At 31.8% G+C, this 24,414-nt stretch overlaps 1 protein-coding gene across 1 annotated transcript in view; it reads left to right on the forward strand.

Moving 5' to 3' along the window:
* The window catches only part of LOC134716135 (Kv channel-interacting protein 4-like), a 48,699-nt gene that overhangs the window by 19,060 nt on the left and 5,225 nt on the right, over nucleotides 1–24,414 (forward strand). The window contains exons 4-6 of the mRNA XM_063578923.1: nucleotides 7,299–7,369; nucleotides 17,204–17,416; nucleotides 21,712–21,774. Coding sequence (XP_063434993.1) covers nucleotides 7,299–7,369; nucleotides 17,204–17,416; nucleotides 21,712–21,774 — 347 coding nt within the window. The remainder of the gene's footprint in view (nucleotides 1–7,298; nucleotides 7,370–17,203; nucleotides 17,417–21,711; nucleotides 21,775–24,414) is intronic.

Genomic DNA, 24,414 nt, shown 5'->3' on the forward strand with positions numbered 1-24,414 from the left:
TGGATATTGTTTTATATCATTTGGAATCATTATAATTTTTCTGCTGTTGCAAGGATTAATTGAAAATGATTTCAAATGTAAAAAATAAATCAGTTACATTCATATATTGGCTTGTTTTATCATTTTGTATTACATCATTCCTGTCTTTTCAGACTAAAATACTCGGGGGGGCCACTTCCTATGTAATGACTGGTAGGGATGAGCCGCTGGAATAGGTCACTATTTCATGCTCCATGATATATGAATAGGGTGAGAAATTCAGATTAAATATATCATTAGGTCAATATTATCACTTGCTAGATTATATCATAAGTATCTGAAACTAATCGGATGTGAGTATTTATTTTTGTTGCGGTTAAGCTACAGTCGTAAATGCATCAGTTGTTTGTCAAACTAATTAATCTCAATTTATCTTCCAATGTGGTATTTCACTGATGCTAGTTATAGACGAGGTTATAGGTGCTATAAATCCCGAGATAAATCCATTATCATCGGAAGTTGTGAAATTTGCACCTAATTAACATTCAAAGGTTTGTATACATGAAACATAAATTAACAATTATTAAAAGAAATTCCTTAGTGTCAGTGTCCTTTTAAAAAGGGGAAACGGCAATGTAACTTTTATATTTTTTTCTCAGTTTCATAAAACTGAAAGTGTTTTTTCCTGGGGTGTTACTACATGTATATGACAATATTTTATAAGTATTGTTAATAGAAATTAATTTTCATCAAAATGAAAGATATAAAGGGGGTTAATAGAGGAAAGTGTTTAAAATGTGACGAATGTGATGAATTTATTGGGAAAGCAAGGTGTGATTATTGTGACTGTGTTGCTACTAAACATGAACGAAATGATGAGCCAGACCACAACAAAATTCGCCTTACTAATGTACCAGAAGATGAAACCTATTTAGGGGGATCTGACGACGTTATTGCTATTAAGAGCATTACACCAAGTGGTGACACCAGTAGTTTTACATGTCAAGATCAGCCAATGGATGAACCAAATACCAACAGTGATGGTTCTGAGACAGAGATGCCAATTTCTAAGCTTGACGAAAATTCCTTCGCAACTTCATTGAGTTATGAAGATGATCATGGTAATATTTGTATTCATACATATTTTTATTTTATTTCCCCCCTCATTTCCCCCTCATTCAGGTAACATTAACACGTATATATATTTATGGACAAGGTATTTTACATATTTTCTTTTTAATTTCAATCCAAAGATGTTGGGATTTTTTATGTCTAGACACCAATAGTTCGTACTACTAGTATATAATATTTTGTTTTTTGGTTTACTAGTCCATCAATCACCTATACCTTGTCTGAACCAGGTGAAGAGTCTTCGAAGAAAATTTTGTACACTGACTGTTATTTGCAAAATCATGGTTAATATCCTCATCTTAAAGTTCACGCAGGCGTGGACCTCTGAGCCGTGGACCTCTGAGCCGTGGACATCTGAGTGTGATCGGGACAATTATTTCTTTTTTAGATATCCAAAGTTTTTAAATGATATAAGAATTAAGATGTGATGTGATTGTCAATGAGACAAGTCACCACAAGTGAGACCACAAGAGACCAAAATGACACAAAAATTAACAACTATGGGTGAACGTACGGCCTTCAACAATGAACAAAGACCATAACGCAAAGTCAGCTATAAAAGTCCATAAAAAAAATCTTTACAGATATGATTAGGTAGAACTATGGATCTCGGTATGATACGAAATTAATATTTCATTTTTTATCCAAAAAATTTAATACCCTGGTATATATAACATCAATAAGTACGCATCTGAATACATGAACATTTTAAGGCTAAATCCTAGGTAGTATATATCTCAGGTTAATATAGTCTTCAAATTATGACTTGAACTGTTAACATTTGTTAAAAACAAAGTCAATAAAACTTTTTCAGAGATAAAAGTCCTGCAAGAACTAGGTAAAAAACTAGAGGAAGAAGAATTGGAAAAATACGGAACAGAATGTTTATTCCAGATTAGCAGAAATGACGAAAACTTGACATTTTCTTGTTCTGTTTGTGAGAAAGAATTTAAGATTCGAAACTTTCAAAAGAAGGTTCAAAACATAAAATTTCATATTTTGTCCCGAAGTCATATTGGGAGGATCCAAGACAAGGTTGTCAAAAGTGGAGGGAAAGAGGTTTGTGATGCCATGGCTATATTTGAGAAATTTGAAGAGGAATTCGGCAAAGAGGTTTTTATATGTAAAGGGACCTCAGCATATTGTAGATGCTGCAATGTACAAATTAATCTTGTTACCGGCAGGGGAGACCCATTGTACAGGGGAAGATGTCACGTTAACAGTAATGAACACAAAGCAAATCAAGAAAGAAAACAAACAAATAAGATGAAGGACATATCATCATTTTTCACAAGTAAAATAACAACAACAAAAGATCACAGCTGACTACAAAAAGAGGTTTTATGTGAAGGATGGTACAAAGATCAGTATACTTACTTCAAAGACACATCACAACAGTTAACTGTTGACACAAAACTTTTACTTAATGACTTAAAATATGGTGAGGACTTTGGTAATCCTAGCTGGTACCCTCTCCCATTTATAAATGTTAAAATTTTAGAAGAATCAAATACTACAGAGTTTAACGGAACATATAAACATGTAAATTGCAGTGGAAAAGTTTCAATCAGAGAGGGTCATTCATGCTATATGTGCAAAAACATCCCGAATTTGCCGTCCTTTAAAAAGAGAATTCTTTTGAGAGTTCAGAAAACAGATGAAACTGGAAATCGTAATTTGGAAAAAGTAAGATATGAATATCTTACCCAACCTGAACAGCTGGATATTTTACGTGACAAAAATGAAAAACTTGAGAAGGCAAAAGATACTATATTTTTCCTAAAGAGAAGAGAAATCAGGCAAAAGCTGAAACTCCGAAATTACAAAGAAAAGTTAGTCGAGTTTAGCAAGAGGGGAGACATGAAAGCAATAACTCATAATTTTGTAAAGGCTCAGGAAAAGGGACTATTCAAAGATAAGAAGGTTTTGTTCGACACATTAGAAAGTGTTGCTAGAAATTTTCATGTGGCAGGACCAACCGGGCGAAGATTTAAAACAGCTACCAAGAACTTTTATGAAGCGTTACTAATATTAGGTGGACCACGTATTGCAAATTTTGTTGCTATTAATATGGAAGGACCCAATCTTAACAGTGTATATAAATGGCGAAAATTAAAATCCATAGTTTTGAAACCGGGCATAGAGACTGAAAACTTTATACAATATGCATTGTTAGTCAAGGGAATAATGGAAGTTCATAATATATCTCCCGTTCCAGTACTGACAGCTGAAGATGAGACAGCCATTGTAGGAGTAGTCAATTACCACCAGGATAGGGACGAATTACTCGGATTTTGTGGACCAAAAACTCCAAATCCATCAGACCATAAATGCTTACAGTCTTTTCATATCAGGGTTGGAAATGGACAAGCAGCATATCAAACAATCATAGATGCCTTTGCAGAGAATAAAATTGGAACTCATGCTCGTGTTATCATGATTAACCCGTTACACAGAAAAATACCAAAGTTAATAGGTCTTCTTATGCCAACTTGTAACCGATTTAGTCATCATGATGTTTACCAACAATGGCAGAAAATTCAAAAACTATATAAAGACCACCTCGAATCACTGTTAGGACCCCTAATTGGCCACAGTTCAGATGGAGACAGTAGGAGACGCAAGCTTCATGTTCAACTCATGACTTGCGAAGCAGGATTACGTTACAGACCAATACCTGAAGATCTAGGATTTGTCTTTTCTGCAAGAAAAGAACATGACGATAAACAATTATCGAAATATGTAATTAGGGAAACTGGAGACCAAGATCCTATTCACAATCACAAGAAATTAATCAATCATCTAGATCATTCCAGCAGAATACTTTACATTGGCCCAGAACTGATTGTGCACATGAACCATGTTGAAAAAGTAATTCAGGAATTTTCTCTTTTCCAGCATGGTCTTACACGGGAACATGTAAGACGTAATCGGGACAGACAAAACTGGAAAATTGCACAAGAACTATCATTCAAAAAGGTGCAAGACTGTCTTGATATATTGATTGCAGGAAATGAAAATGTACCACCAGATCCTTCAGTAAGAGGAACAAAGGCGTTTTTGAAAATTGTTTATCACTATGTTGAGATATTTTTTAGTCCATCTGCGTCTCTTAAAATAAGAATAACTTATGCAGGATTTGTGGCACATTTTATGGGCATATGGAGAAATTTTGTACACAAGCACCAGCAACTAACATTGACTAAGAACTTCTTGTCAAGAGAGACTTATACGGATATTTTGATATCTGTGCACTTTGCTGTTATTTTGATATGCTTTAGTCGAGATAATTTCCCACAACAAAAATGTGAATTAAGTATTGTTGGATCAGACTGCTGTGAAGATTTCTTTTCTAAAAACGGACAGTTTGTTGGCAATCATCATGTTTATCCATATGCGCAAATGTTCAGAAATGTAAGTCACATGATCAGACTTAATCAAATTGAAGTTGATGATAATGCACCAGCTTTTGCGAAAGCACATATAAAGCAGGAAAATGTATGGCATAGACAGGCACACGGTGGAATTTTGTGTTCCCTTTTAGATTATCCGGCATTAGGAACTGAAATTTGGGACTGGAAAGAAGGCATCCAAATGGCAAGAATATTAGCACGAAATCTAGGAATGGGACCAGATTTTTATAATGCTAATAATCCTGACGATCCAGATGATCCTGACAACGGCTGGTTTTACCACCCTTTTCAACATGGAGATCACAAGAAGCTCTTTAGAGATTTATCTGGTGGAAGAGACGATCCTCGTGACGATGACAACAACGACGACGACAATGAAGACGATGATCACAACAATGATGATGATGATGACAATGATGATGTAGAAAATGAAAGTCCCATAGGTGAACAACATGCCAATACCAATGATGACAATTACAGTACTTCTGGTAAGTTTGATATTCTTAGAAAAAAATTTGTCGGATCAAAAATTGTTGTAATCTAACTTTTTGTTTTATATAAACAGAATTTCATCAACTATCACTATTATTGTTTAGAAATGAAAAGCAATAATTCTCACACTATAATGTTGAAAGAGTTCATAAACTATTTGTGTTTTTGGTTGATTATTAATATAATCATTATATTTACAAATTAAAAAGTTTTGTAAACTTGTATTTGCAGACTCTCAGTTGGGCTCACATTATTTGTTTGACGTAACACATGAAGAGTCATCAGCCTTGCAAGATAGTCTGGTTTCATTGGTTGACCAATTTGAAAATGAAGACGCACAGGAAACAAACAGGTTGGTTTATAAAAAATATATTTTGGTAGGAGGGGTGTAGAAAAAGGCATAATGCTCAATTAGCCCAATCAAAAGTAGTGAACTAAAGACATATATAAAATTGAATTGTTCCTGGTGTAAACTGAAGTTCAAATATTTCTTTGTTACAATATTTTTTGTTTATAGAAGCTTTACTCTTCTTTGCCTTAAAACGTGAATAAATTTATATGGTAAAACAAGTGTTTGAAATAAAAATAACAAAATTGAATTTACAGATCAACAGTGCGTGCAGATCCAACAGTTATGGTTCCAGGTCATGGTCTGCAATATAAATCTACGATTGTGAAACTGCTGAATGAAGATCCGAATCTTTCAAAAGACAGGTATATATTCATAACTTTTTCAAGTTTTAATACCTGAATATGAATGCCATAATGCCGAACAGTATCTTTTATTTTTTTACCCCTTTTTAATACAATTAGTCTCAACAATTGGCACTTTAACTTTTTTATCAAGGTTTTGCTATATTGAAAAATATTATGATACTATTATACATACATCTGGACACTGCCACAACATGCATGCGTAAAGATTGATTTTTTTCTCACATATACATGTAGGCAAGCTTATTTAATAGTACTGTATTTGATATTTATCATCATAAGCTGAATTGGAAATATGTCTTAAATCATTTATGTACACTTAAGATTTTCAATAATCTATTGTATTGGGCTACGAGTAGTCTGAATCTTATTTGAGACATGTTATATGATAAAGAAACTCGATCTGAGCGTGAGAATAAAATAATGTCTCTGCTTACAGCATCTACATGATCTATATCCTTGTGCGAATTTCCTTTCTATCTTTATTTCATTGTTTGTCTTTTTTATTAGACTGGTCAGAGTTCGACAGATACAGGATCCCTGTAATTCAAACAATCCGACTCCAAGAAATGTGGAAGATGGTCTTTCTTTGTTCGATGACTATGCTTTTTTGGATAAGTTAGAGAAAACATTTAAAGTTGGGAGAATTCAGAGAATGAGGAGAACTATCAATAGAAGGACAATAGAATACAAGGAAACAGTTTCGTTCTCTGAGGATTACCTCAAAGATATATCCATAATATTTGTGCAATATAATGCAAAAGAAACAAATTTCACTTTGGAAAATTACAAAATAGTAACTATCAAAGCAGTAGATGTTATTTGTGCATTAAATTTGAATTACCATCCAGAGGAAAATTCATTTAGCATAGCTGATGAGGAAAGGACAATCATAACGGAATGTATTCGCAAAACCTTTCAGACACCACATCAGAGGAATCTAAACAGAAACATTGTATCATCAGCAGCTTTAGATGATGATTTTGATGGCAGGTTCTGTGAAACTGTTCTTCCAACTGAGACTCAGACAGGACGAAGGACATCTTCAAGAATTAGAAAACAAATACATTTTCTTTCTTAAAATCAGTTTTCAAAATGTTTCTTAATATCAGCTTAATTGTTTTCTTTTTAACTTTGTTTCGATATATTAAAAAGGTATTTCATTTAATTTAAATACATAGTTTTCATAACATGTTCATTATTGCAGTATTATCAAGTATAAAAGATTGACAATTTTGTTAGTTTATTTGTGTAATGAAATATTTTGAAATCTCAGGTTCTTCCAAAATTACTAATACTTGTAAGGTTGCTGACAGAAATGTACTTTTCTACTAAGCGGACGCCTATCCGGTTTCTCAGAGTTATATGTTTCATAGGTATTATAAAATAAAGAAATATATCTATAGGTCTATTTTTTGTGAACTGATATATGAAAGGGTATATATTTTTGATAAACAAAATATATGAAAAGGGTGGGGTACTTAATGTCTCAGCTGCTCACCCCTACCAAAAAAATATTGAAGTGGCCCCCCCGAGCTAAAATAATTATTTTATAAAATTCTTTTGTAGATTCTGATTCGTATGCTCATTATGTGTTTAACACGTTTGACCATGATGGTAACGGGACGTTAAGTTTTGAAGTAAGTATTATGAATAAAGGATAATTAAATGAACTATATCTGAGGATTTGTAAGAAAAACTTACACAAAACGACTTACATAATTGAAATTGATTACATTTTGAATGAGATTAGTATCGCAACAGTTTGTTATATTTGCTGCCCACATGATTGTGTAATTTATCAAGGACTGTGTAAACACGTCTGAAAACTATTCACTTGCTATTTTTTATTTCCTCTGACAACGTCAAACTTCTAGCTGTTTCGTTAAGTGGTTATTATTCCTCAAAATGTTGTATCCGAAGGTTTGAGTATACTTTGGTATTCATAAATACATGTAAGAGATTATATTATATATTAAAACGTGTTTTCGTTTTTTAAAGTATTGATTAGACCTTAAGCAACACGACGGGTGTCACAAGAGGAGCAGGCACTGATGATTGTTACTTAAAACATGTGTTTATTCTGTTTGTTTTGATGCGGTTCGTGTTGATGAGGGTTTAGTTTCTATAGTTTTCCACAGTGTTGTAAATCTTTTCGTCTTTATTTTATATCCATTATTTTATTATCTCTTTTATTTTACTTTTGGTTTTAATTGTCCCCACAGTATTTGTCCTATCAGAAATTTACGACCCAACACGAAATAGAAATCACGACAAAAAGTCAAAGGCATCTTTTACAAACTTTTATAGTGTAACTTGCTAACAAAAATCAAGATTGCCAAGTACTGATGTAGGACAAAGTTATACACTAGCAGGCAACGTGCAATACACAAAAGAAGCTTACATGCTACATAAACCCAATTATAATAAAACATTTTTCACTACGATATTGATACACATCTAGATATTGATATATGACCTCCAAAAAGATGATTTGAACCACAAGTTTGAGAAAATAAAATCATATACGTCCATGATATTTGTGGTGCAAGAAAATTGGTACCGTTAGTTTTATTTATATTGTTACACCTTGTATAAAATATAAGGGAAACATTGTTTGAAAAGCGGAATTGCATTTGTTTTAAGATACAATGCAATACTATATCAACATTGTTTTTAACCAGAAGCTCAAAACCATTGTTTGATATGTTTGATTTAATGTTATAGTTAAGATGCACAAAAACATCTTTTGAAAGAATTACTTGATTAGTCATACAAAAACCTGAAAAATAAGAAACTTCATTTTGCCAAAGTTTCAATTTTGTTTGGTTGATTAAGCAGTTTAATTATCTGTATGATCAAACATGCTTTTTCAATTCTGCTTGCAAGAAGCAATACAAATAAAAAGGTTTTAAAAGTTCAATGATAATTATCACATACTAATACATTTTCCTGATATTAAAAAAAACACTAAATTCAACACGTGCCATATTTTACTGACATATCGTTTGTCTATGATTTTGATTTACAGAGCACCCAAAGCAATCAACAACATTTTTAGAATCAATTTCCACACATTAAGCCATCTAGTAAATATTCACGTGTAACTTATAATTTTTTTAAATACTTTTGTACTTTCAACGCCAGGGGACGTTGAAAATAAAAAAAAATAATTAATTAACCAGTCTTTTTTCAGCGCATATATATGAAAATAATATGGATTTCCTATATTTTAGCCCCTAATCGGGACACATTTTTTTCTGATTACAAATACCAGAGCATTCCATAAAGACAAATGAAATTCGGCAAAGCTTAAAACAAATCAAACCAGGTTCAGCCCACCATGTTTTCTTCACATGTCCTTTACAGTTAGGAATATGACAGTTTTCATCAAATACTCCCTTTCTATTTATGTTGGCGTTCTTTGTTGTTCCGTCGTTTTCCTCTAATGGATGATTTGTTTCCCTTGATTTTAGTTTGTAACACTGATTTGTTTTCTCTTGATCAATTTTCGAATTTTGAACAGCAGTAATCCACTGTTGCCATTATTTACCTAAATGCTCTAAAAAAACCTGCATAAAATTACTATAAGCTTCGATAATAACGAGTGGTAATATCAAAAGCTCGGATGACAATAGAGTGAACTACTAGAGGATCCGATAATAGGGAGACAATTAAAATATGCTCCGGTAATAAAGAAGAGAATTACTACATGTATAATAGAATATTGGAGATAATTGTAAGTGGTCTGTTGAAAATGTGGAGCATTCTTCTGTGAAATTTGACAAATCTTTTATCAAAATGTTGCATGCTTCGATTTTCTTTTTCGTTCTTTCAGAAACATTAATGTGATTAGCTTATCGCTTTTTTATTCTGGATCCACATTGAACAAATATTGAACATAATACATTTAGTATCTTCATAAGAGATAGCTGAGTTTTATAGACGATCAGAAAACGATAAGAAATAAAATAAATGAAACCGGAATTGAATTGGCAATGTCTCTTAAACCTGAATGAGTTATTGATTGATTTAGTGATTTTACCTGTCACGAACTTGCTGCTAAATAAAAAGTAAAACATATTTAGAACAAAGGATGCCACAGTTGTGTTAGACTATGCGTTACCGAATTCCAAAATGAATCAAAAAAAGAAAGCAAATGAATACTGACAAAAGGGAATGTTCATAATAGAGCATCGATTCGTAATTTAGGGTTTATGATCTAAGTGTAAAAGCACACTAAAAATTATATTTCAGAATCCTTTTGAAAAAAGGGTTTTTGATGGTGATATTTGAACTTTAGTCATTCGTATGACCTTAAACATTATTGGTTAAAAATATAAAAAAAGTACCAAAACAGTCATGAATAGTGATGCATAATTTTGATTTTAATGTTTAAATTGATGCCTAACTGTGTGGCATACTTTGTTTGTTTGTATGTATTGTTTAAAGGAATACTAGCTAAGAGATATATAAAAAATATAAAAAATGATTTTTTTTCATAAATGAAAGGAAAATAGTGAAATAAAAAATCGCTCTTAGCAGCTAGTGTATGGTTAATTTTTGTCAAAATAAGCTAAGAAACATTGATGATGTATTATTTACTTGCAAGTGAATAATTCGACCTACGTAAATTGGTATTCATGTTGACTTCAATGTAACCCGTAAAACTAGAGATTGATACCGCATGGTTGCTGAGATCATCCCCAGTTTTTGGTGGGGTTCGTGTTGCTTAGTCTCTAGTTTTCTATGCTGTGTCTTGTGTACTATTATTTGATAAGTTTGACTTCCCTTTGGTATCTATCGCCCCTCATTCACTAAAACGTATATTAAAATAATAATAAATCGGAAATAAACAATTAAAAATCCAAGGACCCGATAATATAAATCATCATTTCGTATGTATTTCATTATATACTTAATCTAATTAACCATCGAGAACGTCTAAAAAGACTGTTGACTGTCACATATCCCGATGAATACAAATAACTAGAGATCACGTGCAATTGTTTTTTTCTCTCTCTGATTGATTTGATGTCGTAGGTTGCATATCGGATATGTTCCTTACGTCGTAACTACAATTGCCGTCCCTTTCATAAATTTGACCTACCGAATTAGACTATTTACCGGATTTGTTATCTCATAAGCAACACGACGGGTGCCACATGTGGAGCAGGATCTGCTTACTCTTCCGTAGCACTTAAGATGGTGGGGTTCGTGTTTTTTATTCTTTAGTTTTCTATGTTGTGTTATGTGTACTATTGTTTATAGATATAGGAAGATTGTCTGTTTGTCCTTTTCATTTTTAGTAATGGCGTTGTCAGTTTATTTTCGAGTTATGAGTTTGACTGTCCCTCTGGTAACTTTCGTCCGTCTTATCTTATTTAAGTTAATCGTCGTGTTTTTCCTCTACCAGAATGATTTTGTTTAAGATAAAATCATATTCAGAACAGTGTGGTCCTGGCTATTGATTGACGACCTAAATTATCCCATTGACTGGGACAGATTAGGTGAACGTTTGTCGGTAAAAATCATTGCTCACTATGTACTTGTTAAAGACACTGAATCTGTGGGGTCACAAAAGGTTTTCAACACATAAACAAAGCAATTCGAAAAACGAATCCGGAATAATACGATGTGTTGATTTATATTAATAATATAAATCAAAACATAAAGGTTATTCCTGAATTAAGAACCTTTTGTGACCCCACAGTTTAAATTCTATAATAAGTATAAGTGAGCAATGGTCGTTACAGACAAACGTTCACCTAATCTGTCCCAGTCAATGGGATAATTTAGGTCGTCAATAAATGGCCAGGACCACACTGTTTTGAATATGATTCTAGAATCATCCAACGAAATTATCAACCTTTCTTTGACCTACATTATTGACATTTATTTCGTTTTAATTGCGTAACACGACTAATGGATTCGTAAGTTTAGTTAATGGGTTGGAATAAAGGGTACACGAATACGGTTCCAATGAGGTCCCTTGCAAGTGTATAATAATTCATCAGCTATGTTTCTTTGCTTATTTATCAAAATTGAACCAAACTCAGAGATAAAGGCGATTTATCATTTCCCTATTACACATTCATAAATGATTGAACAAAAAATAAATCATATATTTTTTTACATCAAATAGCTAATGCCCATTAACACTAAAGTATGATGTTTTTATTCTTAAAGTGGTGTCCAATATAAAACATGAAAGCTTAAAAACCTACGATATATGGAAGTTAAAATCGATTTTTTTATTATGTTATCTGTTATAACGCCTTTTTTTGTGCTGTTAGACAACAATACGCATCTGAAAACACAAGTTGCACAAATTTTTTATTCCGGAATACAGTTACAAAACACCAAATATTTAGTGAATACCGAACAGCAGAGATAATTAATGAAAAAAACAATGTTTTTCCTCTGTATTTCACTCTATAACTGAGTAAAATAACACTGTTACAGATAATTGTCAAATAAGTATTGATTTCGGAGACTATATAACAAACAACCACCGATGAAGTCGGTAAAATCTCTCGAATTACTGTAATGTAGGATAAAGGGAAAAGCATTAATTGAAGAACATGAAAAGCTTTTATCACTTTAGCCTGTAAAGCAACCAAACACAATTTATTCGAGATGACATTTATTTTCCAGTCATGAACTTATTAATGGCTATAGAGTAGCGTAATGGTTCCATAGCTTAGAAACAAATATTGAATTCCAAACTGTGACAAAAGGATATGTTCATTCGGCACGGTATCTTTAGAATGAAAATGATGTAATGATGTAAATGCATGTATTAATTCTATTAATGTGGTTAAGAATGCAAAACAGGATATAAACAGTGCATGCATTTGTTAATGGTATAAACACGAAAATTTAACAGAGGGAAGCTTCTGCGTGTTATATTATATATACATATAGATTGCTGGGCGGAATTTTTTGGTTTTAAATGATTTAGTATAAACTTTTGTATGTAATATGAGCAAACATTTTTGCCATGTTAAAAAAGTAACGAAAATACCTTTTTTTTACAACAAAATACTCTTAGCCGAATTAGTTTTTATAAGCACCAATTACATATGCACACTCATGTTAATATGTTTTTTAAGAGCTGTGTATCAATTAGTTGTTTGCACATTTAGCATATTTTCCTTTACATTTGTACGGGGAAATTTTTGTATAAACTAAGTAGTAATGATGAATGTGTTGATACTCCTGAGTTTTATCGCCGGTTGTTGTGGGGGTTGTGTTGGTCAATTATTCTTTTGAAGAATATTAGGATGTTCATTTGTCTTTGTGTCGTTCTTTGTTTGTTCTTTTTTATAATGTTTTCTTTCGCTTATAAATTGTTCTAATTGTCACTTTGAATCTTGTTTCACTTTATCCCTGCTGCCTTCCTTCACAGAGATAATTATTTCGGCAAAGGCTTCTGTAGTACACCACATCTAATACAACTGAGTTTACTGAAGCTTAGTTTATATGAGTGTTGATATAATCGATAGACCAATTATAATGTGAGAAACATAAAACGACGGTGATCAATACGTAATGACCAAAGGACATTTCCTATAAATAAAAATTTCCAATGTCGAAGAACTTCCATCAACTCCATAATAATCAACTAGTCAATGGTGATCATCAGATCCAATAGTTTATTACTGGGTTTTCTGTGGTATCAAAGACCATGTAAATGGTGTTATTAAGATTCTAGTCAATATTGATGGCCGTATTGAAGCATATGTGATTAAGATTTGATATACAATATTGGTTTTAGTATCTGAAGAACGAATATAAAAGGAAAAGAAGAAAGACATGCAACATCTGGAGGGAGAATGAACAAAAATAGAAAAAATATAATAAAATTTTAACCATCTAATCGAAAATTTGATTGATCGAAACCTTTAAGGTGGAACAATTTATCGTGTAATTTCATTCTGTTGCGAATTGTTAATTACTTTGTTATAGCCTCCCGCAACATTGACGTTAGCTATGATTGTATATTTGCGTGATGAATATATAACTGTAACGATAAAGAACTATGTCTCTTATGTAAAAATATCTGTGCAGGTTTTTTTTTTACATAAGTTATGACCCTGCAAAAAGCAGGTGTATAAAATTCGCATCAGTTTATTAGATTATTTTCTTTTAAGAATTTAGATTCTCATTTCAAATCTATGTAAAGACAGTGATTGATTCAAGATCCAGTTTTATTGTGTAATAAATATTTTGATTAGTCTGGAGTCGTATCTTTTATATAAATGTAATAGGGATTTTGATATTAATACTAGTTTTATTGTGCTTGTATTATATTCCCTTTTTATCATATATTCCTCTGGTTAAGATAGTTTTGAAGGAGTTAAAGGGATAACCATCTCTGGGATAACGTGTCTTCTATACCCAAGCTTATTACTAAATTGGTCAATTTGACACACAAAGACCCATTAGACAATTTGATGGATACTAGTATTCTGGATTATGGTATCATGAAATGTTACACGATTGTCACAGGTAAGGGTGAAGTATGGTACCTTTTACAACGTTTAAATACAATGCATCTGTTTGCACCTGTCCGAATTCAGGAACCTGATGTTCAGTGGTTGTCGTTTGTTGATGTGTTTCTCGTTTCTAATTTTTTATATAGAAAAGACCGTTGGTGTTCCCGTTTGAATGGTTTTAAACTAGTCATTTTTGAGGCCCTATAGAACTTGCTGTTTGGTGTTAGCCAAGGCTATGTTTTGTAAACCTATATTGAACTATAATGGCTAACTTTTACAAGTTGTGACATGAATGGAGGGATAAATCATTGACACCCATATCACATCTTCTTATGTCTATACACAATTCAATACAATCACCCGTAAGATTAAGATTCACTGCATATGATTTTTTTTAATTTGGATATTTACCTGTTATACTATCATTGTATAACTGAATAAAAAAAAAGGATACAAAAAAAGGGCAGAAGAACATTCAAAATCATTAGTCAAAAATAAATCTATAACGCCATGTCTAAAAAAGAACAAAAAGACCAACAGAACAAAAATAGTGAACAAATGAACACGAGTTGTTAGAACTGCATCCAGCTTACCACAATGCGTAAGACATTTTAGGAAAATCCTGCCTGTGTCTTCAATTCTTTCTATGAAAACTGTTATATAGAAAAATATATCCGTTCCATTGGAATTCGTTTAAAGCGCATCTCACTGGAATGGACTTGAATGAAGATACCTCCTTTAAAAATTGTAAATGCCCTGTGTAGGCACATACTGAACTGTAGGGGATATTTGATCTTTGTTAATACCATAAAGTTGTCCAGGACCTGCCGATCTAGACTAAACTAACCTTCTAAGGCATTCGGATTATCGGCCTGGTTTTTTTTTATAGCTTATGCTAGCAGCTAACTTATCTGACTGTTTTGTATATTAAAGCCATATACAAAGCAAACATGAAACAACCATCTAAATTTTCAAATCCTTTTTATGAATTTTCCTTAGGGTTAGGTTATTTTTTTTGTTCTACCTTTAATATTATGAGGAATTTGAATATTTTGAATATGAACATCTATTGGAATGCATTTGTATATCAGGTGTCCTAGCTAGACTGCCATTGAATGTGATTTGTCTGCTTACATTATTTAGTTTGCTACATCGATAGAGCACGTTGCCGACGGTGCATAACGGTTTGTGTGTATGACCATTACATTTTCATCACTTAGATTTAGTATAAATTGTACTGTTAAATGAGACATTTTGTTTAAACTCAGTATAATGAATGTCTTTACATCTATTTTTCAAAACACGTCTTTTTTGTCATTAGATTAAAAAGCTTTCGCCGCGAAATAGCCTATAAGCTTACGCACCTATCAATGAACCAATTTATCTACAGCACAAGCTTTTAACACAAAAATAACGAAGTATTTAGATTTAACATTGTATAACGCAAGTGGACGACCATTTGAGCTAAATTGGAATTAAGAAAATTCAAAGATTAAACGGATGTTGTATGTTGGCTAATGAGACAACTATCTTTCAAAGATCAAACAATGGATGAAAATATAGATAATTTTGTCCTGTACCAAGTTAGGTAAAGGCGATTGTAGTCTTATAGTTCGTTTCTATGTGTGTTGCGATGTAATATTATAATTCGTGTTCTATTAATTAATAAACAAGTTTAACCTTTTGAATATATGAGACGGTTTGATAATGCTACTTCATATGCAATGAACCTTGAATTTAGAAATATAACATTACTTTAGCCAATGGTATAACATCATTCAGATGATTTATATCTTATGATGTACACAGCTACTTTTGCATAGGTACTATTTATGTACTATTTATGTACAACAAATCTGTAGTACTGGAAATCTACTTTTAATATTCAGTACTATTGTGTTACTTACGAATTATTGTAATATTTAAGTACCTGTATTTTACAGTTCTTGTTTTGTACTTGAAACTTAAGTACTAAAAATTTTTGTGTGCACGGTTACATTTTCAGCATTTTGAACGTTTATCTTTTTTAAAGATCATGAAGTTATGATGTTCAAACATGAAATATGTGATCATTGTTGGCGTCATTTTTGTACCAATATTTTGAGTACAAATCAAGTACTAGAAAATACAAGTACCTAAATATAACACTAGTTTTAAAGTAAAGAAATAGTTTTAAATATTACAAGTAAATGTCCCGTACTACATGTTTTAAGTACTGAAATAGGACCTATGCAAAAGTAGATGTTATATATGAAAAGTAGAACCAAGTTCATATCTGGAAAAACACATTGTGCAAAAAGCTTAAGGTGCATTATGGAAAGATGTTTGCTGATTTTGATTGTCGAGAGTGGAGGAATAACTTGTTGCATGAGATTTGAAGATTAAATGTGTACTCTTATAAGTCGATATGTTCGTTTTCTTTCTCAAAAAGGTTTGTTTGTCTAACGTCAACACCAGCTAGGCGTCTTGTCCTTTTCAGGAGTATAAATCAACTAAGAATTAAATAAAAATGTATCACCTAAATAGGCATGGAACAGTTAAACCACAGTTGTATATTAGTCATATTTAATTTTAGATTAGTTCCATTTTTATTTTTTTAATAAACAAATACAGATTGAAAAATGTAATAAAAATCTGTATCATTTTCATTCTTTTAAATATGATTTACTTGTTAAACGGATATTTCAAATTTATATCAAGCATAAATCAAGTCTTTGTATTTGATGTTGTTTTTTTCATCCGTAAAAATTCGGTCTCCACTAGCGAATCGTTTGTAGATTAAACACGCGAATTGCGTACCAAATTATAAGGCTGATATTTTGGATGAATTATTTTAGACTGCCTGTAGAGATAAAGACAAAGGTACATTCTTTTACAACAGTTAATTTAACCGGATGATTTACGATAGCTGCTGTTAATTTTTGCTTTCAGAAAACACAAATACATACTTATTGATATTTACTGTATTCGCAGGAATTCGTGGTTGGACTTTCAGTGCTAGCCAGAGGAACAATGACAGAACGATTAGAATGGGCTTTCAATCTTTATGACATTAACGGGGATGGATTAATTACGAGAGAAGAAATGTTGAACATTATATCTGCTATCTATGAACTAATGGGAAGATTCTGTGAACCTTCTGTTTATGAAAATACAACAAGAGATCATGTTGAAATGGTGTTTAAGGTATGTAGATATTTCTAGACAGAGCAATATGAAATATAACACGATAACACGTTATTATTAATCATTGATTATGGAACATTTTGCTAAAAGGTGAACTGCATCCATAACAAATAACCAACTTCCATCAACTGCAAAGCATCATTATTACATCCTGTGTTTATTCAGACCTCTAAAATGGTTTGGGTAAAATCAATTTACATGGTATTTAAACTACATAATTAACCCGTATTGACTAAAAGAAATCGTTCATTGTTTGTACATAATTTAGGCTGTTAGTTTATTCGTCAGATTGTTTTTTACATTTGTTATTACGGGGCCTCTTATTGCTGACTATGTGGGATGGATTTGATCCTTGTTGAAAGCCGTACGGTGATGTATAATTGTATAATTTATATATCATTTGGTCTCTGGTGGAGAGTTGTATCTTTGGCAATCATACCACAGCGTTGCGTTTTTTCAAGATAAGAAATAGAAGTTTGTTTATAATATCATTTACAAATGGATAAACTATGGTGGCATACTATTTCCTCGATATTTGTCCCTTATGGAATTAACGGTATAGACTGCTAATTCCATCAGGAACATTAATAATAACATTGTTAACGGCAAGTTTCCACAGGAGGAAACATATGCGTTGACATTTACAGAAAACAACTTTCTCCAACAATTCTCCAACAATAAACAAGTGACAAGCTCTCGATCGTTCTATACAAATATATTGAAAGTTTTACGAAACCTCTTTTTGCAAGAACAACCTTCACTGGGTACGTTTTATGTTATAAGTGTAAATAACTTAGATACACTGAACCATAGAAGATCAAGTCTGAACCGTACTCGATCAAGCCGAAATATCCCTTAACCTATTCTTAATATTTCTGTCTCAATCCTTCAATTTATAGTTAACGTGATACAACCTCCATTTTCCTTGGCTTCAACTAGAATGTTTCAGGTTCCAGACTTGGTTGAATACAGTTCTGACGTGGTCGAATGTGAAGCATACCCTCTTTATATGAACTGGTTAAACAAATTCCAGACTATTTAGTATGGTTTAGACTTGAGACTTCCAGTTGAAATTAGTACAGTCTATGTCGTAGTGAATGTTACTATAACGTTTCATTACAAAGGTGTGTGTCACTAGTAGAAGGTCCAATTTGAATTTACAATATTTTTAGTTTTCCTTTAAGAGTTGTTGTTTTCGAATAGTTGTCAATGTTGCAAAATAGAGCACGTCTCATGACATTTGTAGTTGGCTTTATTTGATCTTTATACAAAAATAATAAACACCCTTTTTTGTAAGGATGTAGATTTGGGTGATTAAATTTGTTTATCAAGATTTATAAGTTTACATGTTGTAATGTACTTTGTATTATTTATTTAACTTTTTTATGTGTCGAGTGCACATGCGCTTGTTTCTACTGTATCCATGTCACGTAGTCTTGTCATTGTAGCTGATTTTTTTCATTGACATATAAGTGGAAGGTTTGTCTAGCTATAAAACCGGGTTCAGATATTTTGGTCGACAGTTAAAATGACTGTCCCTCTGGTATCTTTAGTCCCTCTTTGTATTTTGTTTTGATGTTATATTTGTTATTCTCATAGGATTTTGTCTAATACTAAGTCCGTTTCTATGTGTGTTACATTTTGATTTTGTGTCGTTGTTCTCCTCTTATATTTAATGCGTTTCCCTCAGTTTTAGTTTGTTACCCCGATTTTGTTTTTTGTCCAATGATTCATGAGTTTTGAACAGCGGTTAACTACTGTTGCCTTTATTTAAAATATTTTCAAAATTTTAAAGTAAGGGAAACGGACATACCTCAACTATATAGGACATTTGTTTAACATCTATTAAGATAACTTATGTTAAAGATCTTAAACTTCATTTTACCATTGTCATATCAGTTAAGATTGAAGGGAATCAAGCAAAAACCAAACTCAATTAAAGTGGAAGGAGATTGTCTTCAGTATATTAAAATCTAAATCCTTGCATAAACTGTGATAGTATTCCCAGTTCTTATATTCATCAATTTCAATCGCAGCGTAGTGACATAACACAAAAAAATGAAGTAGATATTGGTAATTTTAAATAATCTAAATTGATTTAATCTCCCATGTCTAGTAATAAATCTGGAATGGATTGGCAGTTGGACATTTTTTGAATTCAAAATACTAAAAAAATAAGATGATATGGTATGATTGCTCATTGATTTACTTTCTACCAGAAGCTGAAGGACGATGATGTGATTGTGTATAGGTCACTATAAATAAAACAATGAAGTATAGTAGGATGTAAAAAGACCTATGATGAGACATTTCAAATGAAAACTATTCATCTGATAAATACTTAAACAATTATAAAAACAAATATGGCAGAAAGCACAATATAACTTTGAGTTACAGATCCTAACTTGAGACGGGAAACACGGTGTATGGGATTTGATGTTTGTGAGAGTTAAACCCTATGATATGTTTCAGAGCAAATTTAGAAAAAAAAAAACACTTCTTTCTGCCTCGATTATATGTCAATCATATCCAACAGATTTAATGAAAAACGTTATTTAACACGTTACAAAAGACTGTTTATAATTTGGAGTTTAGTATGACATATATTATCACTGTACTAGTATACATATATTTTAAGGGACAAGCTGAAGGACGCCTATGGGTGCGGGAGTGTCTCGCTACATTAAACCCCCATTGGTGGCCTTCGGCTGTTGTCTGCTCTATGGTCGGGTTGTTGTCGCTTTGACATATTCTCTATTTCCTTTTTCAATTTAATCGACATAGTGCATTTGAAATAAGTATCGATAAGTTATAAGAACAGAGATGTTCATAACAAAACGTAGTTTTGGTTTAATATATTAAAATATATCAATGTAAAATAACATTCCAATATCTTATTACAATGTTGAATTAATAATATTTATGCATAGCTTTATACATAGGATCAAAACATTTGCATTGCGTGAATCAATATCTATGTTTAATTTTTCTTTGTTGAAGAATTTCTTCAGGGGAGAGGATTCAGTATGCTTATCATAGTAGCAGTTAAAGTGGCGAGATAAGTGCTAAAATCATTAAAATTCCAGATCTGTTGCAAGATATATTTATTGTTTTAAATAAACAAAAATGTTTATAGTGACAGAAATAATGTAGGTTTTATTCTTAATTAAAGCAACCTGAATAATCAAAAACTCACATCAGCGTCTGGTAGTTACAACACATTGCTAAATGATTCATTATTTGAAATCGCATATTTATTGGTACTGCAATGCATTTAGTCATTGATTTATATGTCATGTTTTCTTTTCTTGGAACTGGAGCCCAGTTATATTTCCCCCATATATCTCAATGTAGTGTTCTTTGTTTTTCCAATCACGAAGAATTGCAGTTTTTCTATATTTGATTGCAAAGTTACAATTTCTTTTTCAAACTTTTAGTCCCCTTCATATGTTCTGTTAAAGTTCTTGGAGGGTTGTGACCTTTCTGTTTTGACTATCACTAGTGTATCGTTATTCCCTTCTGTAGTTATTTTCAATGATAACATTTGTGTATTTACTCAGATACTTTAAACCATGTTCAATTTAATCAAAACTGAAAAAGTGATAGATCAGGTTTAAAACTGCTACATATTAAAACACTTTGCATAATCTTCCACATTGGCGGGAAATGTGTCCTCAATGTCTCGCTCCTCACTCATGCGATTTCGTCAGATTTTGTTATTTACCTTGATTTATATTCTTAATTGATGTATGTGATTTGAACATTTGTTGATAAACTCACCACTGTTAAGATCCAAGTATTGAAATTTTATATGCCAGACTCGTTTACAAAAGGCTCATCAGTATCGCTCGAATAAAAAAAGTAAAAAAAAACCTAATAAAGTACAAAGTGTAGAGCATTAATGACAAAAAGTGTCTTTAAGTTTTTCCAAATACAGCTAAGGCAATCTATTCCTGGGTAGAAAATCCTTATAATTTTGATCAACAGTTGATTTATGATTATAACCATATCAATGATAATTCATATCAACCATTGTTGCCATAATATGACATTAAAAATGTTTCATTCTGTTTTGGTAAACACTCAATGGTTTTATTTGAATATTTTGGAGTATAATTTATGCTTGATTCTTGTATAGTGCTAATGGTGTTTAATCTTCAGTTTCAATGATTCCCATATTTCGTCGGTATATGTTTGGTTATGGTGTCATATTATATTTTGTATAATTCTCCTTTATCTTTTACATTAAGTACAAACACTATTTTAGTTCATCTGCTTTGTATTTATTCTTGCAGAAAATGGATTTAAATAAAGATGGAGTTATATCGTTGGAAGAATTCATGGATAGCTGTCGAAAAGTAATGTATTCATATTTGCATAAAACAAAAAGATTAAACATAAACAAGAAAACCATTTTTAATATCCATAAACATACACAGACAACCAAAAATCATATTTTTATAACATTTTCAGATATTTTTTTTCGATTAATCTTCTACTGCTGTAGAATTTGTAGTTTGAAATTCTAAACTACCTTGGTGGTTTTGTGAAAGCTTACTTTTTCTACATTTCAGGGACTCGCTCGTTTATATATATATCGATAAATATCCTTGAACTATTTGAGGAACTCTACTTTCAAAAACGTCGTTAACTAATCGCTATTGCGTATGTCGGAAAAGAAAAGAATAGGAATTGCAGCTCGTTTGATTTCGTGCTTCTCTGTGACATATTTGTTTGTTTTTACAGTTATTAAGATTATGACACAATATTTACTGCTGTTCCCCTATTTTGGAAATTGTTTAACCTTTCATGTCTGTTTTTGTTTTGTTCACACATATTTTTATAAATAATGATTTTTGATATGACTGGTAAACAAAGGAGGGACGAAAGATACCAAAGGGACAGTCAAACTCATAAATCTAATATAACTGACAACGCCATTGCTAAAAATGAAAAAGACAAACAGACAAACAATAGTACACATGACACAACATAGAAAACTAAGGAATAAACATCACGAACCCCATCAAAAACTAGGGGTGATATCAGGTGCTTTAGAAGGGTCCTGCTCAACATGTGGCACCCGTCGAGTTGCTTATGTGATAACAAATCCGGTAAATAGTCTAATTCGGTAGGTCACATTTATGAAGCGAAGGAGATTGTAGTTACGACGTAAGGAACATATCCGATATCATTTGTGAAACGATTATTCCATAACGGTAAACCAATTCGTGATGGCGTCCGTAAAATTAACGACGAGACGATTTCAACTTCGGGTGCAATCAACAGTTTTTTTCTATGACGTCACATTTATAGGGACCATGTATAAGTGACCCTTAGTGGTGGACTGATTAATAAAGATACTTGTATAAAACTTGATATCACTGGAATCAGAATGTTCTCTAGTTTATAATGAAATAAAAATAATGTGTACTTTTAATATATTAAAAACATTCCATCCAATGAACATGGGGGAAAAAAGCTCTAATTTTGACAGAAAAAACTTGAAACCAGGTCATGTGCACAGACATGAAGACATGATCCATGCACATTTTTCATAATCAAAACTGTATGAAATTTGTAGGATTTTACCTGGCCTTTCAAAAAAATCTTGTTTCAGGGTACGGTTTCCTGCTCCGAAAAGAGCTACAGTGGCTGCAAATAAGTTTTCAATTTTCACTGCCAAAAAAACAGGATGTTTGCAAAGTTGTCTCCCCTCAAAACATGTAAAGTTAATTTAATTTTTAAAAATATTTCAATCATTCAACCTGTTTTAATTGAAAGCTAATTAACTATTTTTTACAATCAAACACAAAAAACATGATACTTTTGCACCAATTGAGTTAATAAACAGGGGTTTCCCTCCATGGTTATTTTTAGTCAGGGAATAACCCCTAGTTTTTTTTATACGAAACTGTTTATAGCACCCTTAAGGCAAAACTTTATATTCAATATATTAAAATTTCTTAGCTTTTCTGAATCTGTACACTTTACCGATTAAAATGATGTCTTACTTTAAGGATTGTGACCACGAATAGTGATAATACAGCTCTTTTCTCATGTCGCGTAGTACTGACATATTGGCCAGTGGCAAACAGTTAAACCAGCTAATTCCAAACATTTCCTGTATCTCATTTTCATCAGTTTTACAAAGAAAATAATTCATAAAATAGGGTTTCTTTTGAATAAATAGAATAGAAACTATGAAATAAGCATGCCTAAAGTTACTTGAAATATATTTTGTCCCTAGTATTATGTGAACTAAGTTATAGCTGAGTTGAGAAAAATATGGAAAAAGTGTTTTTCTTAGGAATGGCACATGTACCTTAAAGACTATAAAAAGTACCAAATATATAATATAATGAATTAAGATTTATGTCACACTGATCAGTAGTAAAGGTCAAAGTAGAAAATATCTACACTTTAAATGTGCAACCTATGGTTTCAAATATATGAGAGATTAAATAAAATATCATGACGTCGCAAAAAGATGCAAAAAACTTCAATATTCGCGCAGAGTCTGGTTTTCTTATTTCTTGTTGCTATGTACAAATCTGTAATATTTGCATTAAATATACCAAACTGATGCTTTTAAATTAAAGTATACATGCCGTTCAATACTTTTCAGAATTATTTTACTCCATTCGCATGCACTTTTCTATGCTAAAACATCACTATAATATATATTTGTCCCTTTAAGGCAAAACTTTATATTCAATATATTAAAATTTCTTAGCTTTTCTGAATCTGTACACTTTACCGACTAAAATGATGTCTGACTTTAAGGATTGTGACCACGAATAGTAATAATACAGCTCTTTACTCATGTCGCGTAGTACTGACATATTGGCCAGTGGCAAACAGTTAAACCAGCTAATTCCAAACATTTCCTGTATCTCATTTTCATCAGTTTTACAAAGAAAATAATTCATAAAATAGGGTTTCTTTTGAATAAATAGAATAAAAACTATGAAATAAGCATGACTAAAGTTACTTGA

Source organism: Mytilus trossulus, chromosome 4 (genome assembly GCF_036588685.1).
Source record: "Mytilus trossulus isolate FHL-02 chromosome 4, PNRI_Mtr1.1.1.hap1, whole genome shotgun sequence".
Classification (NCBI taxonomy): domain Eukaryota; kingdom Metazoa; phylum Mollusca; class Bivalvia; order Mytilida; family Mytilidae; genus Mytilus; species Mytilus trossulus.